This window comes from Mus caroli, unplaced genomic scaffold (genome assembly GCF_978045245.1).
Source record: "Mus caroli unplaced genomic scaffold, Mus_caroli_1 scaffold_19, whole genome shotgun sequence".
NCBI lineage: Eukaryota > Metazoa > Chordata > Mammalia > Rodentia > Muridae > Mus > Mus caroli.
Window position 1 is genome coordinate 75,138,418 of NW_028227274.1, and position 19,389 is coordinate 75,157,806.

Genomic DNA, 19,389 nt, shown 5'->3' on the forward strand with positions numbered 1-19,389 from the left:
TCGCCTAGCGCAGAAAGAATAGTCCAAACAAACAAAGCCTTGAAGGAAATGATGAAAGGTTATCAATGTTTGACCTTGTAAAAAACCAAAGTCCCACCTCCAGCAGAAACATCAGATAAGGTGATTACAGGAACTCATAAAACCTTCTCAAACATCCATCAGAAATTCAGCACCAAACCACAACCAGTTTAAAAGCAATCAACCTTCAAAAATGCAGGCTAACACATGTCTTTACTTACTGTTGTTGTTGTTTGAAAGATATTGTTTTGTTTGTTGGTTTTGTATGGTTTTGTTTTGTTTTGAGACAGGGTTTTTCTGTGTGGCCTGGGAAGTCCTGGAACTTACTGTGTAGACCAGGCTGACCTCAGACTCAGAGATCTACCTTCCGAGTACCATGATTAAAGGCATTGATCACCATACCCAATTCCTTTGAGAGATTTTAAAAACTGTAACAATCTGGGCTGGCATGGTGGCTCAAGTCTTTAATCTCAGCACTAAGGAGGCAGAAGCAGGTAGATCTCTGTGGGTTCTAGACCAATCTGGTCTACAGAGAATGCCAGACCAACCAGGCCTAGACAGTGAGACGCTGTCTGAAGATAAGTAAATAAACTGTAACTTCTACTTTTTAAATATTTATAATACAATACCTAGGCGTTTGAATTTCTTTGAAAATAAAGCAACAGTTTGTCTTAAAGGATATAATCTGTTGTTAACAGATTAGGCTTCAAGCCTAGAGTTTTCAGAAATTATGAATCAAATTATACGGCAGTGGAACAAGTATAGTATCTTATATATGAATGCCCTGCTGCATGCACACCTGTGTGCCAGAAGAGAGCATTAGATTCATTTATAGACGGTCATGAGCCACCGTGTGGATGTTTGGAACTGAACTCAGGACCTCTGGAAGTGCAGCCAGTGCTCTTAACTGCTGAACCAGCCATCTCTTCAACCCCTTTGTAAAAATATTTTTGTTTGTTTGTTTACTATTTTGGTTTTTTAAGACAGAGTTTCTCTGTGTAGCTCTGGCTGTCCTGGAACTCACTCTATAGACCAGGCTGGCCTTGAACTCAGAGATCCATTTGCCTCTGCCTCCCAAGGGCTGGGATTGAAGGCATGCGCCACCACCGCCTGGTTCACTATCTTATATTTTAAGCTGCTTTTGCTAGATTTTTTGGAGCAGAAAGGGCCTCAGAGATGATTATCATCTAATTTTATAAACGAAAGTAGTAAAAGTCCAGAGAGATTAATCTGTTTTTGTTTTTGTTTTTAAATGGGGATAAGAGAATCAGTTAGTGTGGCAGCAAGCAAAGTATTGCTCTGGGCAGCTTGCTCCAGCTTCTGTTCCATCCTCCCAAGTCTTCAATTACTTCCTGTTTCCGTTGGTTTCCTGTTCCTACAGCAAAGCACTGGGCGAACTCCAGCCATCACTGTGAGAAATGTTAATGTATTCCCATGTGACCATGAGTCAAAGAGCTTGCTTTATTTTACTGTTCTAAAGTATTTACATATTGGATAAAGTTCGATCAAGGAGAGAATGATTCTTTATGAATAATGTTAAGATGTTATCTTGTAATTTTAAACATCTTGACGGTCTTCACATCTTCAGGGGTAAAAATCTGAATACAGACTTTTCACAGTTTTAGAAATGTGGGGCAGCGGAGTTCAAGAGAAACACAATACAAGCCTCAAGAGTGGCTCAATTCTTACAGCCACAGTAAATAAAAAAAGCAAAAATAGGCAGGAAAAAAAGTTAGAAAAACACTTACTTCGGTATGTAAGAACATTTTTAAATTATGCAATATTCTACACGTTATTTACTTCAGCCTCTGTCATTGAAAAACTGTGTTCCAGACTCTGCGGTCCCCTCCCTGTTCGCAGGCGCTGTGACGCCACAAACTACTAAGCGCGGGGCGGAGCTATGATAGCAGGGGCGGAACTATGGCGGAGGGGGCGGGGCTGCTCCGTGATTGCGTTTCGGGCCAGGCGGGCTTCCGTAGCTGGACGCGGGCGGTGGCGGCGCCACGTCCCGGGCGGTGTCCGGGAAGAAATCAGTCGGGCCTGGGGACAGTTTGAAGTAACTATGGCCTTCACGCTGTACTCCCTGATGCAGGCGGCCCTGCTGTGCGTGAACGCCATCGCCGTGCTGCACGAGGAGCGCTTCCTCAAGAACAGTGAGTGCCCGGGCGGGGGCGAGGGGGGCAGGCACTGGGAACCGGGGCGGCCAGGAGAGGGGCGGCCGTGCGTGGCGATCTGGGGTCTGGGGCCGGTGGAGGAGGGACCCGGACTCTATTGTGCCCGCCTTCAATTCGCTTAGTCATTTACTTGCGTTTTCTTGTTGCCGATTTACAGGAGGAAAAGCTGGCATGTGAGTTTTGACTTAAATGCTGGGGGTGGAGGAGGAGGGATATGGCTTTTTTTTTTTTTTTTTCAGAGTGCTTGTTGTTGGAATGATTGATGGGAGAATGAATGATGGAGAACAGTAGAGGTTGGTGGTATTTGCGGTGATGGGACCAGGAGGTAGCAGGGTCTCCAGCCATTCAATACGTACGCCCCATTGGGTACTACAGTGAACCAAGGACTGAAATCAATGAATACAAAAATGAAGGCATGCACACGTTATGGTTTCTGCAACTTAGCAGTCAAATCTTCATGCCATCTGGGTCCAGTTGCTTCATGCTGTATAGGGCAAAACTGAGACAGGACTGCACGATGTGAGTGATTTGTTGAAGTTTACCAACTGTGTTCTCAAACTCACAAGGAAGAATGATGGGTTATTTATAACTTAGGAAGAGATGAATACAGAAACGTACCAGACCTTTGTTACAGAGGCTGGTTACACCAATCATCTGCTCTTAAGATGGAATTTAATCTAATTTGAGATGAGTAACAGATATGCCAAATAGTAGAACCATGTAGCTATATAAAGAAAAATGAGAATCTGAAAAGACCTGGAGGAAGTGAGTCTGACCTGAAGTCTGATACATGAATAAGTAGTAACTAGGTGAAGGAAAAGGATTGGGAAAAGTCTGGAGGCCGGAGCCTTGCGCAGTGTGTCACCCTGGCGTGAAAACCAAGGCAGGTGAAATAGTTGTGAATGGGGACATGGCCAGATTTCTGTTAGGGAGTCCCTGCTCGGGTTCACTGTGGAGGAGTGAAAGGAAAGGAGGGGAGTGGACTTGGAAAGGGCAGTCTCAGATAGGGAGGTGGAGTATGGCCCTGATGTGTGCAGGATTTGTGTTAGGTGTTTTATGTGTGTGTGTGTGTGTGTGTGTGTGTGTGTGTGAGAGAGAGAGAGAAAGAGAGAGAGAGAGCGTGCTTGAGGTCACACCACAGCTCTGTGATAGAGTTACTGTTTTCATTGCAGCTCTACAAGTAAGGAATCTAAAGCAGGAAATGATGGTTAGATAACTTGTAGGTCACATGTGTAGAAGGTAGCACAGTTGAACATGCTGACTCCAGAGTCCCATTCTTTTATCTCTAGATTATACAGAAAACTCTTCCGTGATCGTGGGATGGGTTGAATTGTCTCCTGACTCTGTGGTACCTGTGGCTGCAACCTTATTTAGAAATGCCGCCTTGGAAAGTTTATAATTAAATTAAACTCTTCATAATTGGATTAGGTGATGGCCTTATATCTAACCATTGGTGTCCTTACAAGGAGAGCGAGCTGCAGAGGCAAACAGACACACACTTCAGGAAGAAGAGACTGGGATCACAGAGGCAGAGGTTGGAGTGGCTCGGCTTCAAGCCAAGGAACCCAGGAGCTCCAGCAGCTACCAGACAGCTGTTCCTGGAAGTGTGGGCAGGGTTACCCTTCAGTCGCCAGAGGAGTAGGCTCTGCTGGATTCTGGCCTCTAAAACTGTAGGAAAGTGATTTCTGTGGTGTGAGGCATTAGTTCCTGTTGCTTTGTTCAGGCAGCCCTAGATTCAGACCAAAAAGCAAGACAGTGTGTTGGAGAGGCTTGAAATGTTAAGGCCAAACTGAGCTATAAAAATGAACACTGGGGGCTGGAGAGATGGCTCAGTGGTTAAGATCACTGACTGCTCTTCCAGACATCCTGACAATTCCCAGCAACCACATGGTGGCTCACAACCATCCGTAATGGAATCTGATGCCCTCTTCTGGTGTGTCTGAAGTCAGCTACAGTGTACTCGTCATATATATAAAATAAATAAAAAATATTTAAAAAAATAAAATCTTAGTGAGACCTGTCACAGAAAGCCAAAGGAAGGCTAGACATAAGCCCAGACATAAGTAGAGTGTTTGTTTGCCTCTCGTGCATAAGCCCTAGGTTTATTTAGTCCCTGCTGCCCGTAGCCACTTATAAAGAACATGTTAGACCCTGGCACTGAGGGAGAAAAGATAAAGCCAAAAACTTCTCCTGGTTTTCTGGTTTAAGCCACTGAGTGAAATACCTATAGGTGTTAGGAAAAACTTGGAGGAGAATCGGATGACGGTAGTAGATCACAAAGTAAAAACGATCTTGAAATGAGTCTGGATATACCCGCTTTGGGCTTCCTGCACATCTTTGGGATGTGCAAATAGATGTAGAATAGTTGATAGTTGTTTTTAGTACAGATAGGGAACGAAGCCGTGTGAGGAGATAAAATTACTAGAAAAGTGGGGCTGGGGACATGAGTACGTGGTTGGGGACATGAGTACGTGGTTGGGGACATGAGTACGTGGTTAAGAGCACTTGTTGCTCTAGCAGAGCACCTAGAGGCGGTTCCCAGCACCCACGTGATGGGTCACAGCTACCCCTACTCCAGTTCCAGGGATTCCAGCATCCTCTTCTGAGATCTGCAGGCACTGCGCACAGGTACAGGGGGGCAAATAGAGTGCGAGCAAAAGGGAGCACACAGAACTGATTCCCGGGACTACGGATCTCCTCTACTGTGTAATGTTGAGTGGGGGTAGAACAGCTGGCGGGGAAAACGTAACGGACCAATCAGAAGACCTAGACAGTGGAGTTTCATTAAAATGACAGTTTTGGGCTGGGCAGTTGTGGCGCATGCACAGAGAGACACAGAAAGAACTGGTACTGGGTTTGGTTGTGGTTTGGTCCTGTCAGTGAATGACTGTCAGCTGGAGGTGGAGCTCAGTTGGTAGAGACAGTGTCTGGGATGCAGAAAGCCCTTACGTAAAACTGGTCACAGTAGCATGTTCCTACAACCCAGCACTTGCTGAAGGCAGAGGGTCAGAGGTCACGGTCATCCTCAGCTGCATAGGGGGATGGAGGCTGGCTTTGGAGACCCTGTCTCAGGAACAACAGAAACCAAGCAAAAGGGCTCCTCCCACCCCCATCCCAACCAAAAAGATATTTCCAAAAGGGAATAATGGCCGTATAATAACATGCATTATACAGAATGGCAGGTTTGAATAATTGAGTCTATCATACCAAACACCCAAGCCTGTTGGAAGAGCACAGAGGATCTAAGTGAGAATGGGGAAGCGCACCAGGCCGGCTGGTACGAAGCTGAGCAGTCCTCTGAGGGGGAGTGAGGGTTATAGGAAAGAAGACTCAGAGACATAGGTTAGAATTCGGGAGGCCTGGCCAGGCAGTAAGTACTGCAGCAGCCCCAAGTTTAATTCTCTTAGGCTTTATTTTTATTTTATTTTATTTTTTCGAGACAGGGGTTCTCTGTGTAGCTCTGGCTGTCCTGGAACTCACTCTGTAGACCAGGCTGGCCTTGAACTCAAAAATCTGCCTGCCTCTGCCTCCCAAGTGCTGGGATTAAAGGTGTGTGCCACCACCACCCGGCCTCTCTTAGGCTTTATATAGTTTATGGTATCTCGGGAAACAAAGTCACAAGCCAACAGAGCCAATGGCTGACGTACTTTAGATTTCTGTACCCATCCGGAGCCCTCCCTATTCCTCCAGGTTGCTTCCTCCAAGATTAACAGAACATTCAACCCCTTGCCCTGAGCTTCAAGTGTATCCCCTCTTACAGGTCCATGCCTCAGCAGGCCAGGAAATCTGCTAGTAGACCCTGGCCTGACTTGACTCTGCCTGATAACCAGGCTTTCACAGAATCAGGCAAAATGGCTCCTGACAGGGAAGCCAGGCTTCTGAAAACAAAACACAAACTTTCCCTTAAAGAGCATACCAAGAGACATTATATATACTTAGGTGATTACTTTAAAATGTGAAAAAATGGGACTGGAGAGATGGCTCAGCAGTTAAGAGCACTGGCTGCTCTTCCAGATGACCCAGATTCAACTCTGACCACCTACATGGTGCTCACAAACACCCATGACGCCAGTTCCGAGAGATCTGATACCTTCTTCAAGCCTCCGAAGTCACCAGACACGCATGTGTTACATGGACATACAGTCGAAATATCCAGATGCATGAAAGTTGTGTTTTGTTTTTAAGGTGGAAAAACCTTTCTTTGAAGCCAGGGCCTCATGCACATGAGGCCTATGCTCTCCCACTGAACCGCATCAGGTCTGGAAGCAGGACTCCTAATGGAGAGCTGCAGGAGGTTGTGGGTGTGAAGACCTCCCTAAACTCACCTTCTAGCAGCTGTGGTTGGTGGCGATTGTGCAAAAACCAGACTCCTCCCATTCCTCTGGAGCATGCTCACATCAAACGGAGAAGCACTTGCTTTTGAGGGTCCATATTCAATCTCAGTAAAACAGCAAGCAGTTTCAGAACCTGGGTTGGGTTCCCACCATGCACACCGTGGCTCACAGTGCCCTCTTCTGTCTTCTGCATGCACGTGGTGCACATAAATCAGGCAGGCATACACATACGCCTACAAATAAAATATTTGTAACTTTCTTAGGAATATTTATGTAAACAGAAATCCACCAATGTGTTAAACCACCATTCATCGTGATCAAGGGGGATTTACCCAGAATTGCAAGATTGGTTTAGCATCCCATCATATTGATACCAGAAATCAATATTATACAGTAGGCGCAGGAAAAGCACTAGTATTAATCACCAGGCCTGGGGAAATGACTGCGTTGGTAGTGTTTGCTGCAAAAGCAAGAAGTGGTGAGTTTAATCGTAGCACCATCAGTAAAGCCAGGTGTGGCTTGTACCCAGAATTACACTCCAGGGAGGCAGAGACAGGATGTGTCTGGGCTTGTTGGCCAGCTCGTCCAGTGTCGTCTGAAAACTACAGGTTCAGTGAGAGAATCTGTGGGGCATGATTTAGGAAGACACCTGATTTTAACCCCTCACCTATGCATACACATGTACACACACACACACACACACACACACACACACACACGATAAGAAAAATATACTTATCAAACTGGAAATAAAAGGAAATACCTCAAACAGCCATCCATCACCTATGAGAATGACGCAGTTAACGTCATGCTTACCAGGGAGAGTCTGAATAAAGTCCTCTCCTCCTGCTCCTGTTTAACAGTGTGCTGGAAAGTCTAGCTGTGGAAGTTTGATAAGAAGCAAGAAATAAAAGATCTACGTTGTAAGGGGCTGGGCTGGCGTGCTGGCTGTCTTGGTAAGCCTCCCATAGAAGCGTGAGGACTTGAATCTGAGTCCCTCTCATCCACAGAAATGCTGGGTGAGCTGGTGACTTGCCTGTAACCCTGGCGTCCCGGGCATGGAGACAAGGGATGCCTGAGCAAGCTTGCTAGCCAGTTTAGTCAAGTCTGTGAGCTCAGGTTCAGCTAGAGACTCACCTCAATGTGTAAGTGGAGAGCAGTCAAGGACGACACATGACATCGGCCTCTGGTCTCCATGCACACGGGCGCACACAACTCCCCCTCACAAATGCACACGCTTCTTGAACCAAACAGTTGAGATGCCCCGAATATCAGTTAGAGGGAAACTGATAAACATCTCTTTCCCCTGGCCCTTCACACATCACATGGTGCTTGTCTGCGGAGTATCTGCACAGATCATTTGCTCTTTACCCAAACTTCTGCCTGTTTTCATTTAGCAGTGTAGGAGTGGCAGCCGGGCTATACAGTAAGCCAAGAGCTTCTGCCAGGTGTGTCAGTGCAGATGCAGCCGTCTCCCGATGACCCTGCTCTGGCCTGGGCTTTGTTTGTTTTGTTGAAGAATAGCTTAATGTTAGAAAATGTCTTATTTCTGGGCTTCACTCCTTTCATATTAAAAATATGTATACGCATCTTTTTAAAACAAACACAATGAAAAAAGATTTCTGGGAGAGAAGGTTGCTGGCCCTCAAGCTTCCGGGGTTCCCCTGTTTCCATCTCCCATCTCACACTAACATTACTAGATGTGTGAGTGCTCCTGCATCTGTCTTTATGTGGGCACTGGGGATTTGAACTCAGGTCTTTGTGGTTACACAGCAAGTCTTTACTCAGGGAACCTTGTCCCCAGACCCGAAAGCTGTTATAAGATTTGTTCATCTTATAGTTCATGTGTAATATAAATAGTGTTATTCAGAAATTCATGATCCTAGAATTCACAGTATCTTCCCTTATTAACTCAGTCTATATAATTCAGTTCAATTCCACAGGCAGGAATTCATCTTGTGTTCCGTTTTTCCAGATGAACCTTTCCATTGTAACTCAGTTCAGTCCCACTGGTATGGGGGAGAGTGGAAACATGAGACAGGTGACTGGATTGGAGTCCCCGACCTCCAGGAATCTGTAGTAAAATGGGAAATGCTTGAAAACCCCTAGCCAGGGAGAAGAGTCTATCATAGGTGGGATTTGGGAACAAAGAGAAAGGTTTATTGTGACCTGGGCATATTAGGGAAGCCAGCTTTAGCAGTAGATGGTACTGGACAGTGCCATTGTCCCTTAGCGTTTATGGGGATTGGGTTCCAGCTCACATTACCTGCCAAGGACCATGCAGGAGAAATGACAAACAGCTTTAGAACTCATGGAATGCAGCCCACCAGTTAGCACAAGATGAGTCTGCCTTGGACGGGCATGGTCCCAGGACTACCCGTCCTGAGAACCTCATGCTATTGTGGAGTTCTGCTCTGCTTGCTGCCCTCGAATCCCTCTTAATCTAAGAACTGTATGAAAACTCTAGGGGGCCTCCAGGCCCTCAGTGGGCAGTGTCTCTGGCACTCATAGTAAAGGACTTGATCTCGTTCAGGCATTGCTGCTGGAGCAATTAATAATTCAGTCACCACCCTAGGAAAGAACTTAGAGACGTAGATTGTCAGCAGCGACCACCACCCTTAGAAAAGAGTTGGAAAAATACAATTGTTAGTGAAGCTAGCTAGAGCTGGTTTTGCTACTAGTTCTGATGTCTTAGGGAATACTTTGAAGTACAGAAAGGCACTCTTATTAGCTAAGCCAGGGTCAGGGAACAAAAACAAGGGCAGCCCTGGCTGACGTGACTCTCACTGAGGCTGGACTGGGGATGACTGATTTCTTATACCCACTTTTGTCCTCAGCTTCCTGATACGATTTAATAAGAATTGTTGAGAGTAGATGTGCATTCTGAGGTGGAAAGTAGATATGACTGATTTGTATACAAAAGTTCAGATTTGTGATTCTCTTAAGATTCTTAAAGATAAATAATTATTAATCCTTACTTTGTAACTGCAAATTGCTGCCTGCCAGTAAGAGAAACTGGCTGAGAAAACTCCCTTGCTGGCTTACACTTCGTTAATCTATAACAAGTTGCTTCATTACAAAAATTACAATGTGGATTCTTGGGAATAATTTGTTTTTTTCACCTGTACTATGTAATGTTATTTCTTGTACAGGTATTGGGGGCTATACTGTTTTTTCATGGTCATCCTCTAGAAGAAAACTAGAATGTAATCACATTGTAGTTTTTTAACTGCTTAAAAGATTTTGCTAGGATGTATAAGCCATGGGAGAAAGAGTAAAGTTGTTGGAACATTGTTCCTTCCATCTATCAACTATGTGTATGTATGTATCTATGTAAAGTTTGTGTGTGAGTATGCTGGAACTTTGTTCCTTCCAAATATGTATGTATGTATTATGTAAATATGTATATGTATATATATATATATATATATATATGTGTGTGTGTGTGTGTGTGTGTGTGTGTACAGTTTGTGTGAGAGTGTGTTGGAACTTTGTTCCATCCATCAAGTATGTATGTATGTATGTATGTATGTATATATGTAATGTAAAGCTTCTCTGGGTGTGTGTTGGGCCTTGCTCCATCTACCAATTGTGTGTGTGTGTGTGTGTGTGTGTGTGTGTGTGTGTGAGAGAGAGAGAGAGAGAGAGAGAGAGAGAGAGAGAGAGAGAAATGTTTGGAGCCCGCTTGTTGGAACTTTGTTCCATTCATCCACCAGGTATATATGTATATGTACATATGTGTTTGTGTGAAATACCTGGAGTCTGTTCGCTGGAGCTTTGCTCCACACATTCTATGTATGAATATGTATACGTCTGTCTGTATGCATGTGTTTATTTTCTTTCTCACTGGCCCCAAGGAGTTAAAAGAGCTCAGAGTCTCTCATTGGCCAGAGGGAGTGCCAACCCCAGGAAATTAAGTTTTCTTCCTCAGAAAAAAGAATGCTGAGTGATTTCTCTAATCACTGGCTGCCATAGGCAACAGCCCCATCAGTATCTGGACCAACTCCCCATCATGGCTCTAAGTACTGACCTCCATCAGCTGCTGCCTCAGTTTACCCACCTCGTGGATGCCAAAGCTGATTATTGGTAATTAACACATTCCAGATGCCAATTTAAGGGGTTTGCAGTCCAGTGAACACCATCACCCAATTCTGAGGCAGAAGGCTCCAACTCTTTAAGGGGAAATGTAAAGGGATTGAAGCAGTGAAATGTAAGAGACAGCTAACATGACCGACCCTCTGTGGTAAACTGCTGTGAAAGGCAAAAACCATAACACCCTTGAAAGCTGAAGGGCCAGAAGCAGACCCTCAGCCAGGCTTTGGACGGTGGGGTGTCAGCACTAAAGTTGGCTCTTTGTGAAGTTGAATTTTAAATTATTGTCATGCCACACAGGCAGCCATATTTAACCCAATAAAGCCAGCAAACAGCCTGTTAAGTGAACGTTTCCTGGCGCTTGTTTTGGTTTAATGTATAAATGACTTGTTCTCGGCTATAAATGACTTGTTCTCAGCCTTCATGCTTAGAGGTTAGCATGCCAGGAATTAATTAAACTGTAGTTACGTGAGAGTGGAAAAAGGATCTGAAGTCAGGACTCTTTAGAAGCAGTGACAACCAAGGCTTTAAAGAACCAGCATATAAGGCCTAGGGGGGTTGTAAGTGGGGAAGTGACAGACGGAGGAAGGTGAGAGACTGGCTTGCAGAGCTCAGCTCAGAATGGAAAATGAAGAACAATCAGTGTGCTCCCAAGGCCTCCAAATGCACTTTAAAATTTGCCCACTTAGGCGTTTCCATACTGATACTTGATTAGATGACAGAACTTGTAGACTGAATTCGTAGTTACTCACCCTATTAGCACTGCATTTGTTTTTTAGTTCTGCATTGACAAAAGGTTCTTTTGATAATTTTGAAAAAGGGAAAAAAAAATCAGGTTGTGACAGTTGCCATCTTTACTGAACTGAACACCATGAAGTCATTTGAACTGTAGATTTTGTAAAATCATAGTGAAATGAAGAAAATATGGTTGTTGCCACTATCAAAAGAAAAAAACTAAAGAACTCAATATTTTAACTTTAAGATGTATGAGTTTCTACTTAATATCTTCACAGGGCTCAAACTAGTTTTTAAAAGGTGGCTAATGAGGGAACAAGACAAGTGCATAACCCATCTAACTCAACTAATCGTCTTTACCGTGCACAGTTGGCTGGGGAACGGACCAGGGGATCGGTGGATTTGGAGAGGAGCCAGGCATTAAAGCTCAACTAATGAACCTTATTCGGTCTGTGAGAACCGTGATGAGAGGTAAGAAGAACTTGGAGGACGTTATAAGTTACAGTCTGTGGTCCAGTTTCAGACCCCAAAGCGTGGGCGAATGTGAGCCCTCAGGTTCTCTTTGTGTGGGAACGTGGACTTCTGCAACCTGGATTTACTGCTTCAGAGTTGCTGGCCGCTTTCTTCCATTGCATCTGACTTCTAGGAAGTTCAGTGTTACTAGTACACTCTGTGTGTTTCCTCTCAGGGCAGAAAGACAAAATGATGTCCTTACTGCTTAGGAACTGTAGCTGCCGTCTTGTATTGTAGAGTCATGAAGAAGTTTCCAAGAGTGAAATAAAGGCTCTGTATTGTATTGGGAAATACTTTGGAGCAACCAAGAAAGAGTTCAGACACTTTGTATTTAAACAATGGATTAGAGACTTTCCAAACCTTAATCATAGCTTTGGGTTTATTGTTAATAATTTTATTCTTCTTGATGAAAATGCAGAACCTTCCTTGAACTGTATTTCTGCTCCAGTGTGCAGCTGTGTGGATCTGTCTGATCCTTTGTGTTCCCAGAGCTGCAGCAGCACCATCCAGTGGTGCCTCCAAGCACCCAGATATATGGTGGGGTGGGGCATGGTGGTCCACACCTGCAGTCCCATCCCCTTGGGAGGGCTACAGAGGCATTCCTGGTTCCCCTCCATCCAACAAAAGAAAATGTCTTCAGTTTTATGGTCGTTTATTTTTCTGTTATTACTATTACTGTACGATTATGATGGCATATTTATAGATACTTCCATACTCCTTGGAAGCTACTTATTGCTGTTTAATTTTTTTGTTTGTTTGTTTTTTATACTAACAAACTTTATTTTTTTTCTTTTAGTGCCATTGATAATAGTAAACTCAATTACTATTGTATTGCTTCTGTTATTTGGCTGAACGTCGTTGGGAGATCAGAGACTGAGAAGAAGAAAAGCCCCAGAAGTTACTTTCTGTTGTGACCGGAATATTCATGTTTCAGCAGGCTCATCTTGCAGTTGACAAAAAAAAGTAAATTTGACAATAAAACCAGAGTTTCTATCTATCTGATTTTTTTTTTAATTGTAGTTGGCACTTGTAGTTCAGACTATCACAGGCAGGAGCACTCCCGGATTGGAGCATACTTGTTTTAGCTAAAATAGGTAAAGGCTAGGAAAGGGCACAGAACTGCTGCCTCCGTGTTACTCCATAGGACGCCCTGTTACAGCTCAGGGATGGATTTAGATATAATCTGAGAGTATATAACTTCCTATATAAACTTAAGAGTTTTTTAAAGTAACAGTTACATCTAGTTGACAAAATTGGTATTTGGGTCATTTATTTTGAACTCTTTGGTTACCTCGTTTCTGCTATAAAGAAATTTGTAGGTAACTCTACGGGGCAATGCCCTGATTTCAGAGAGAATTCTAATGCTGGAAACCAGTTGTTTGGGAACTGTGGTTTTTACGACATTGTTTATTAGTTGACCTGAACAGTGAGTGCAGACTGCTTACATATTTTCCTTTGTAGGAAGTCTTGCCTGTTTTACAAGGATTTGTTTTATAAAAATCAGTGTAACTGTTAGTTGGCAAAATCAGCCCGTACAGTCAGACTAGCCTGCTCCCGTGACTGTCTGTTGGGAAGCCTTTGCCTTCCCTAGGTCGTGCTGCCATTCCTCGGTGGAGTGGCATGCTGTAGGTATGATTCTTAATTCTGTCTGTAGGTAGGTTGTTGATTCTACATAGCTTTCGTTCGTTCGTCTGTTTTTGTAATGTCTTAGACCAGCTTTGTGGTGTTCTTGGCTCATCTCAAACTGTTGTTCAGTTTATATCAGAAGAGTTAAACTGTACAAATATTGTATGAAATGTTTCAGTTACAATAATTTAAAGGGGTGGGATGGCATCTTTCTGTATAGAAAACTTTTATAAATAAAGTTGACTTTTCATATTAAGCGTCTGATTTATGCCTTTATATAGACCTGGCATTATGAGTTTATTGATCCCTCTTTTATTCTTCACTGTAAAATTGCTGAATAGAAATTTAATGAATGTTAATATTCATAATCTGTTTGTTTCTTCAGTGAATTAACTGAATTGTTGACATAAATCAAGAGAATACTTGCGTAACTTTTAAGTTACTGCTAACTGGGGCAGGTATTGAAGATCTCCTGGTAATGTCTCAATTGGAGAGAGTGGGTCTTTCGTTCAGTCTTCAGGGCTGTCAGCTGGACCAAAAAAGTGTCCTTGAATCCTTGGCCCTTCCCCTGTGAGGAGCTTGGTCCTAGGCCTCAAAGCTAACAGGTCAATCTTGGTGACTCACACCTCATTTTATTTTATTTTTTTAATTGTTGAAGATGATTGCATCCAAGTTTGAGCCTCAAATCAGATCTTTAAAAAGCAGTCAATTCAGGGCACTCCTGTTTCTACATACTGGATCATACAATCTTTTCAAAAAGGGACTTTGGTCCTACCCCACTGCTCATGTAAGACAGAACAACATACCTTTCTATTAATTCAATTTGGAATAGTGTTCAAGTCTTGTTAACACAATGCCTGATACAAACTGTTTGATCTAGACCTGCCTTAGATTGCACCTTCAGACTGTAGGGTATTCAGCAATGATTGTATTTATATTCTCTCCAGGAACAGCACTGATAGAATGAATGTGTCTGTGTATAGGATTTATTAGTGTGGTTTACAGGCTGTGTTCCAGTTAGGCCAACAATGGCTGTCTACCAATGGACAGTCCAAGAATCCAGCAGTTGTTCAATCCACAAGAGTGGATCTCTGAGCCAGTCTTCAGTATACGACAGAATACTGAAGAAATGGGCTCTGATGCCAGTGAAGGAATGGAATTGCTTGCTAGCAGGGTGAGGGCAACCAAGGCAACTCTTATTTTTAAAAAAGCATTTAATTGGGTGCTTGCTAGCAGTTTCAGAGGGTTAGACTTACTATCATGGTGGGGTCATGGCAGCACATAGGGTGCCTTACATGTGCTGGAGCAGTGTGTAAGAGCTTTACATCCTGATCTCCAGACAGTGAAAGACAAACAGGGCCAGGCAAGCTTTTGAAACCTCAGAACCCACCAACAGTGATAGACTCCCTGCAACCAGGAAACAACTAACCCCTTCCAAACAGTTCAACTGAGAACAAGCACTCAACATGAGCTTGTTGGTACTCTCATTCAAGCTACCACAGTATCTGTGGAGCGTTCCCGATGACTAGTGCAGGCAGAGAGAAGGCAGAGTGGCTCTTTCTGTCTTTTCGCTCACAGCGGCTAGAGAGAGCCACAAGGCTGAATCTGCCAGCAGCCTGTTCCGCAGCGTCTTTGCTGGCTATAGAGCAAAGCCTACAGTAAAAACGTCAAAACACAAAGTGATCTTAACAGACTTGAGTAGTGCTTCACCACCACTTATCTGCCCCACGGAGGCTCAAGGAGAAGCGGGCCTCCCTCATCAGTCTCAGTAACACTGCTGACTGCAACACTGGGTAGAGCGAATGCTACAGTGCTCTGTGGTTTCTAGGGTCAGAGTCAGCAGCCATCTCACACAAGAGGTTCCAGGCATGTCAACTTTTGTGCCCCGTCCCATTGTTCCTGAAAGTTAACTAATTTTTCATGTGTATTCTCACTGCTGTGACAAATTACATGACCCAAAACAAGTTAAGGTCGTTGATTTGGCTTATGGTTTAAGGATTTGGACCATCTTCGTGAGGAAAAGCATGACAGCAGAGACATGAGGCTACTGGTCATATTCATCCACAAGAAGCAGGGATGAATGTCGCCACTCACCTGGCTTCTCCCCAACCCCTTTGTAATTAGCCTAGGACCTCGGTCCGTAGGATGGTACATGAGGCCCACATTAAGGATGGGTTTATCCTTCCGTTGGATAAACACTGAACGCACCTTCACAGGCATGTCCAAAGGTGTGTCATAAGATGATTTCAATTCCAAACATAGTCAAGTTGGCAATGAAAATTAACCCTCACACACAGCGTCCATAGAAGGACGCCTATGCCTACATGAAACGTGTTTGGATCAAAAGGAGACAGGCGGTGACTACTAACATGTGCAGAAAAGGATGGTAAGGAAGGCTGAGGCAAGTGGACCAAGATCTTCCTCACCTAAAAACAGGTAAGGCCCGTGGGCGCTCTCATGGAAAGAAGACTAGGCAAGCGGAAGGCACAGTTTTGGATGGCTTGATGGGACAACGTCGCTGCCTGAAGTTAATGGGACTCAAAAGTAAACGCCATCGCTGTTCAAGTAACGAAATTGGGGCATAGGGTGTTGAAGGATTGATTATGAAGGCCTGTGAAGCGTCTCTGAGAAGGACAAGATGTGGGGAAGCGAAGGAGGGAGGAGGCAACGTTTGGGCAACCGCGCTGCGTTACACAGCTCTACACTGGGCAAGAGCAGAAGCATCTACCACGCCGCCCAGACGCTGGGCGGGACTTCCGGCGCGTCAGAACTGCATCCGGGTTGGGAGGCGTGCTCGGCGGCGCGCGGGCCTTTCCAGAGGACAGCGGGGCTGCGAGGGTGAGGAGGCGCGCGCAACCAAGAGGCGGAGGGCTTGGGGTTGGCGGCCGCGCCCCTGCCGGAGGCGGCTTCTCCTGTGAGCGGGCTGGGGGAACGCCTGCGCTTGCCTGGAGAAGGGCGCTTCACGGCCCGGGCCTCCCCGCGTCCTTGCGGTGACCGGCCCTCTGCGGCGTGCGCACGCGCAGAACTGTTCTCCCAGGGGGCTGGGCTCAGTTTCCCCGGGCGGGTGGTTTGCTCTGTGGTCGTCGTATCTACCGTCCTGCCCTGTGTAATGTGGATGCCAGACTCTGGAACTCGAGTTAGGGCAGAATGCAGAAGCCATCCTGGAGAGGTGGAAGCTTATTGTGGGTAACTATACAAAATAGTTCTACTGACTTCTATCGTGATTGGTTTCCAAGGGCACAGAACATGACAATATGTAATCAATCTTGGCTTTAGAAAGTTTCCTTATAATGGCAGGCTAGACAAGTAAAAGTTACCTAGGCCTGAAGACCATCTAAGCCTTAATATTTTATCTAGGTTCTAATTTAGCCCTTCATGTCTACATACATACATTGGATGTATCTATACATACAGTCAACTGCAGATCAGAGCTACTCCAAAAAAGCCAGATGCAGTGGTAGGCACCAGTAATTTCATCACTCAGGAGACAGATTCACAAGTACAAGGCCAGCTTGGGCTGACTGTGTTCTAAAAGTACCAGAAAGGAAGGAAAAGGGGAGAGAAGGAATGAGGGTAAGAAATATTCTAAAGGAGAAATAAAACGTTATTTATGCTAAACAATATGAAGTTCTTGTCATTATTCCCTAGAGCACTCAATATAACAACAGTGCACAGGATTTGCATTGTTTTATGTACTGTATTGAAAGATGATTCCAATTATCTACCAGGAAGGGAATGGCTGTGTGCAAGTACTGTACTGCTTTAGACAAAGGACTTTTGGACTTGGGCATCTCTAGGGGCTCTTGGGACCAAGTCCATGGATACCAGATGTTCCTTCTGTCCAATATTGGTTGTAGTTCAGCTAACGGGAATTATAAAGAGAACAGGGAACTTGGCAGATATGAATGGCTTAATAGGGCTATCTGAAGAAGTGAGTGTTTTAAAGTTTGACTTGAACATCTAAGTTCTCTTTCCCTTTCCTCTCACATGTGTGAAGCTCCAAAAAAACAAGGTATGTTCTATGGAAAAATTTTTTTTAATGTAGGCTTTTAAATTAACATTACATTTTCAGATGCTTCTGGAGGGATTAACATCAGCAGTGTTTATGATTTTTCCCTGGCACTAATTGGACAGTTATTTAAGTACTGTTCTTTCTGGTGATGGGCTTTTTGTTGTTGGTGGTGGGTTTTTTTGTTTTTTGTTTTTGTCTTCTGTTCCTTTTAGTTATGGGAAAAGGTTTTGCTAAGTAGATGTAGACCATGAACTTGATATACAGCCCAGACTGGCTTCTTACTGCCCCCCTGCTGCAGCCTTCCCAAATGCTAGGATCACAGGCATGCGTTTTAAAGATCACAAAGGACCAGGATAGAATATCAAGAAAACTCATAAAGGGGAGGATTTTTGCACTTGAGACTTGACTGACTAAAGCTTTTTTTTTTTTTTTTAATTATGTGCATGTGTGTATGTCTGAAGTGTGTCTGTGTACAGGTAGGAGCCAAGAGAGTCAGAAGAGAATGTCTTATCCCCTTGGAACTGGAGTTACTTGGAATAGTTACTGCCCTGTGGGTGCTGGGAACTGAACCCTGTTCTGTGCAAGAGCAGTTATTACTGAATCGTCTCTACAGTTCTTAATATCTTTTTATTCTCTGCACTCTTTTCCAGTAGATATTTGGCAAAGACAAGCAGAATGCATTTTTTTTTCTCTTTTTTTTTAGGGATGGTGGGATGGGGCGGTGGTTGTCATGTAGCCCAGGCTGGCCTCAACTCAAGTTCAGTAGATAACTGAGGATGCTGCTGAACACTGGAGCTGGCATTATAGGCCTGGACCACCACACCCAGCATTTTCTCAACAAACTCTTGTATGGAGTTTTATGCTGAGTGTATAAAATGACCATGATTGCAACTTGACAGTGTCTATAAGGGTAGGATGATTGTATACCTTCAGACCCAGCAAGACCCCACAGAAGTGCTTATAGGTATCCAGAGGGAGACATGCAAACTTGTGGGTAGGTGTGCTTTGTACTATAATAAAATAGTAAAACTACAGTGACTTACACTGAGGAGAACATAATGACAGTACATTTATATAAAAGAAGACAGTTGTAAAAATGAATGTCCAAATCTACCTAGAGTAACCTACCTACATCTATCATGATAGGGAAATTGCTAAGTGTGCACACTGATAGGCATTTTCCTCAGTGATGCAGATAGAGGTCAGATTAGACCAGATTAAAGGTAGATAAAGGCAAATTTATTAGGAGGCAGCTCTCGGGTGGGTTCACTGATCTCACGGGTGGAGTCACGCTTCCAGGCTAAAGCAAGGGGACTTTCTAAAGCTTAGGGGAGGAGTGATGGGATGCCAGCTAGGACCTGGGATGGTGCCCATACATGGAGAACTGAGCCCCTGGGCAGGCACTCTTGGAAGGGTGGCTGGAAACACAGAGATGAGGGGTGATGACTTGTTAGCCTGAGTTTTCTCTGCAGGTGGGGTTGGGGGACGGAGGGTTTTCTAGCTTGTGCAGGGGATGAGCCAGGGCTCCAGCCTAACATCCTAACCTCTTTGGGTATAGGGGTGCCAATTCGGATCTCACTCCTTCCTTCTGAAGAGGGGCAGCAGTGGGTGGGAGAGTTGGGAGTAGGTGGGAGTGGGTGGGGGGAGCTTGCAGAGTGAGCCCCAGAGCTCCTGCTCATTGAGAGTTATGGGTGTAGGAGCATTGGCTGACTGTTACTTGGGAAATTTTACTCCTGGAGGAAGAGGAGAGGGCAAGGTGCTAGGAGAAAACCATATGAACGGAGCTAGCCATGTGAAGAGTTAAGACTTAGAAAGCATGGACTAGAGATGTGGCCTGGTTGTATTGGTGGGGTCCTTCAGACAGTTTGTGGAGTGACTCAGTCTG

At 44.5% G+C, this 19,389-nt stretch overlaps 2 protein-coding genes across 3 annotated transcripts in view; both read left to right on the forward strand.

Moving 5' to 3' along the window:
* Window positions 1–1,967: 1,967 nt before the first annotated feature.
* Ier3ip1 (immediate early response 3 interacting protein 1) lies at window positions 1,968–12,863 on the forward strand. The gene is made up of 3 exons (XM_021150727.3): window positions 1,968–2,171; window positions 11,723–11,824; window positions 12,663–12,863. The coding sequence occupies exons 1-3, from the start codon at window positions 2,081–2,083 to the stop codon at window positions 12,716–12,718; spliced, it is 249 nt and encodes an 82-aa protein (XP_021006386.1). The 5' UTR covers window positions 1,968–2,080; the 3' UTR covers window positions 12,719–12,863.
* A 3,382-nt stretch (window positions 12,864–16,245) lies between these two features.
* Hdhd2 (haloacid dehalogenase like hydrolase domain containing 2) overlaps window positions 16,246–19,389 on the forward strand; it is a 29,786-nt gene continuing 26,642 nt past the window's right edge. The window contains exon 1 of one of the 2 annotated variants that reach the window (XM_021150723.3): window positions 16,246–16,330. The gene's annotated coding sequence lies outside the window, so the exon portion shown is untranslated. Of the gene's footprint in view, window positions 16,331–16,354; window positions 16,679–19,389 lie in introns of those variants that run through there. The other variant, XM_021150725.3, reaches the window with a different exon arrangement.

Coding starts and splice junctions, on each gene's coding strand:
- Ier3ip1 (XM_021150727.3), top strand. CDS start 2,081: ATGGCCTTCACGCTGTACTCCCTGATGCAGGCGGCCCTGCTGTGCGTG. Junction 2,172..11,722: donor GGAGCGCTTCCTCAAGAACA/GTGAGTGCCCGG, acceptor TACCGTGCACAG/TTGGCTGGGGAACGGACCAG. Junction 11,825..12,662: donor TGTGAGAACCGTGATGAGAG/GTAAGAAGAACT, acceptor TTTTTCTTTTAG/TGCCATTGATAATAGTAAAC.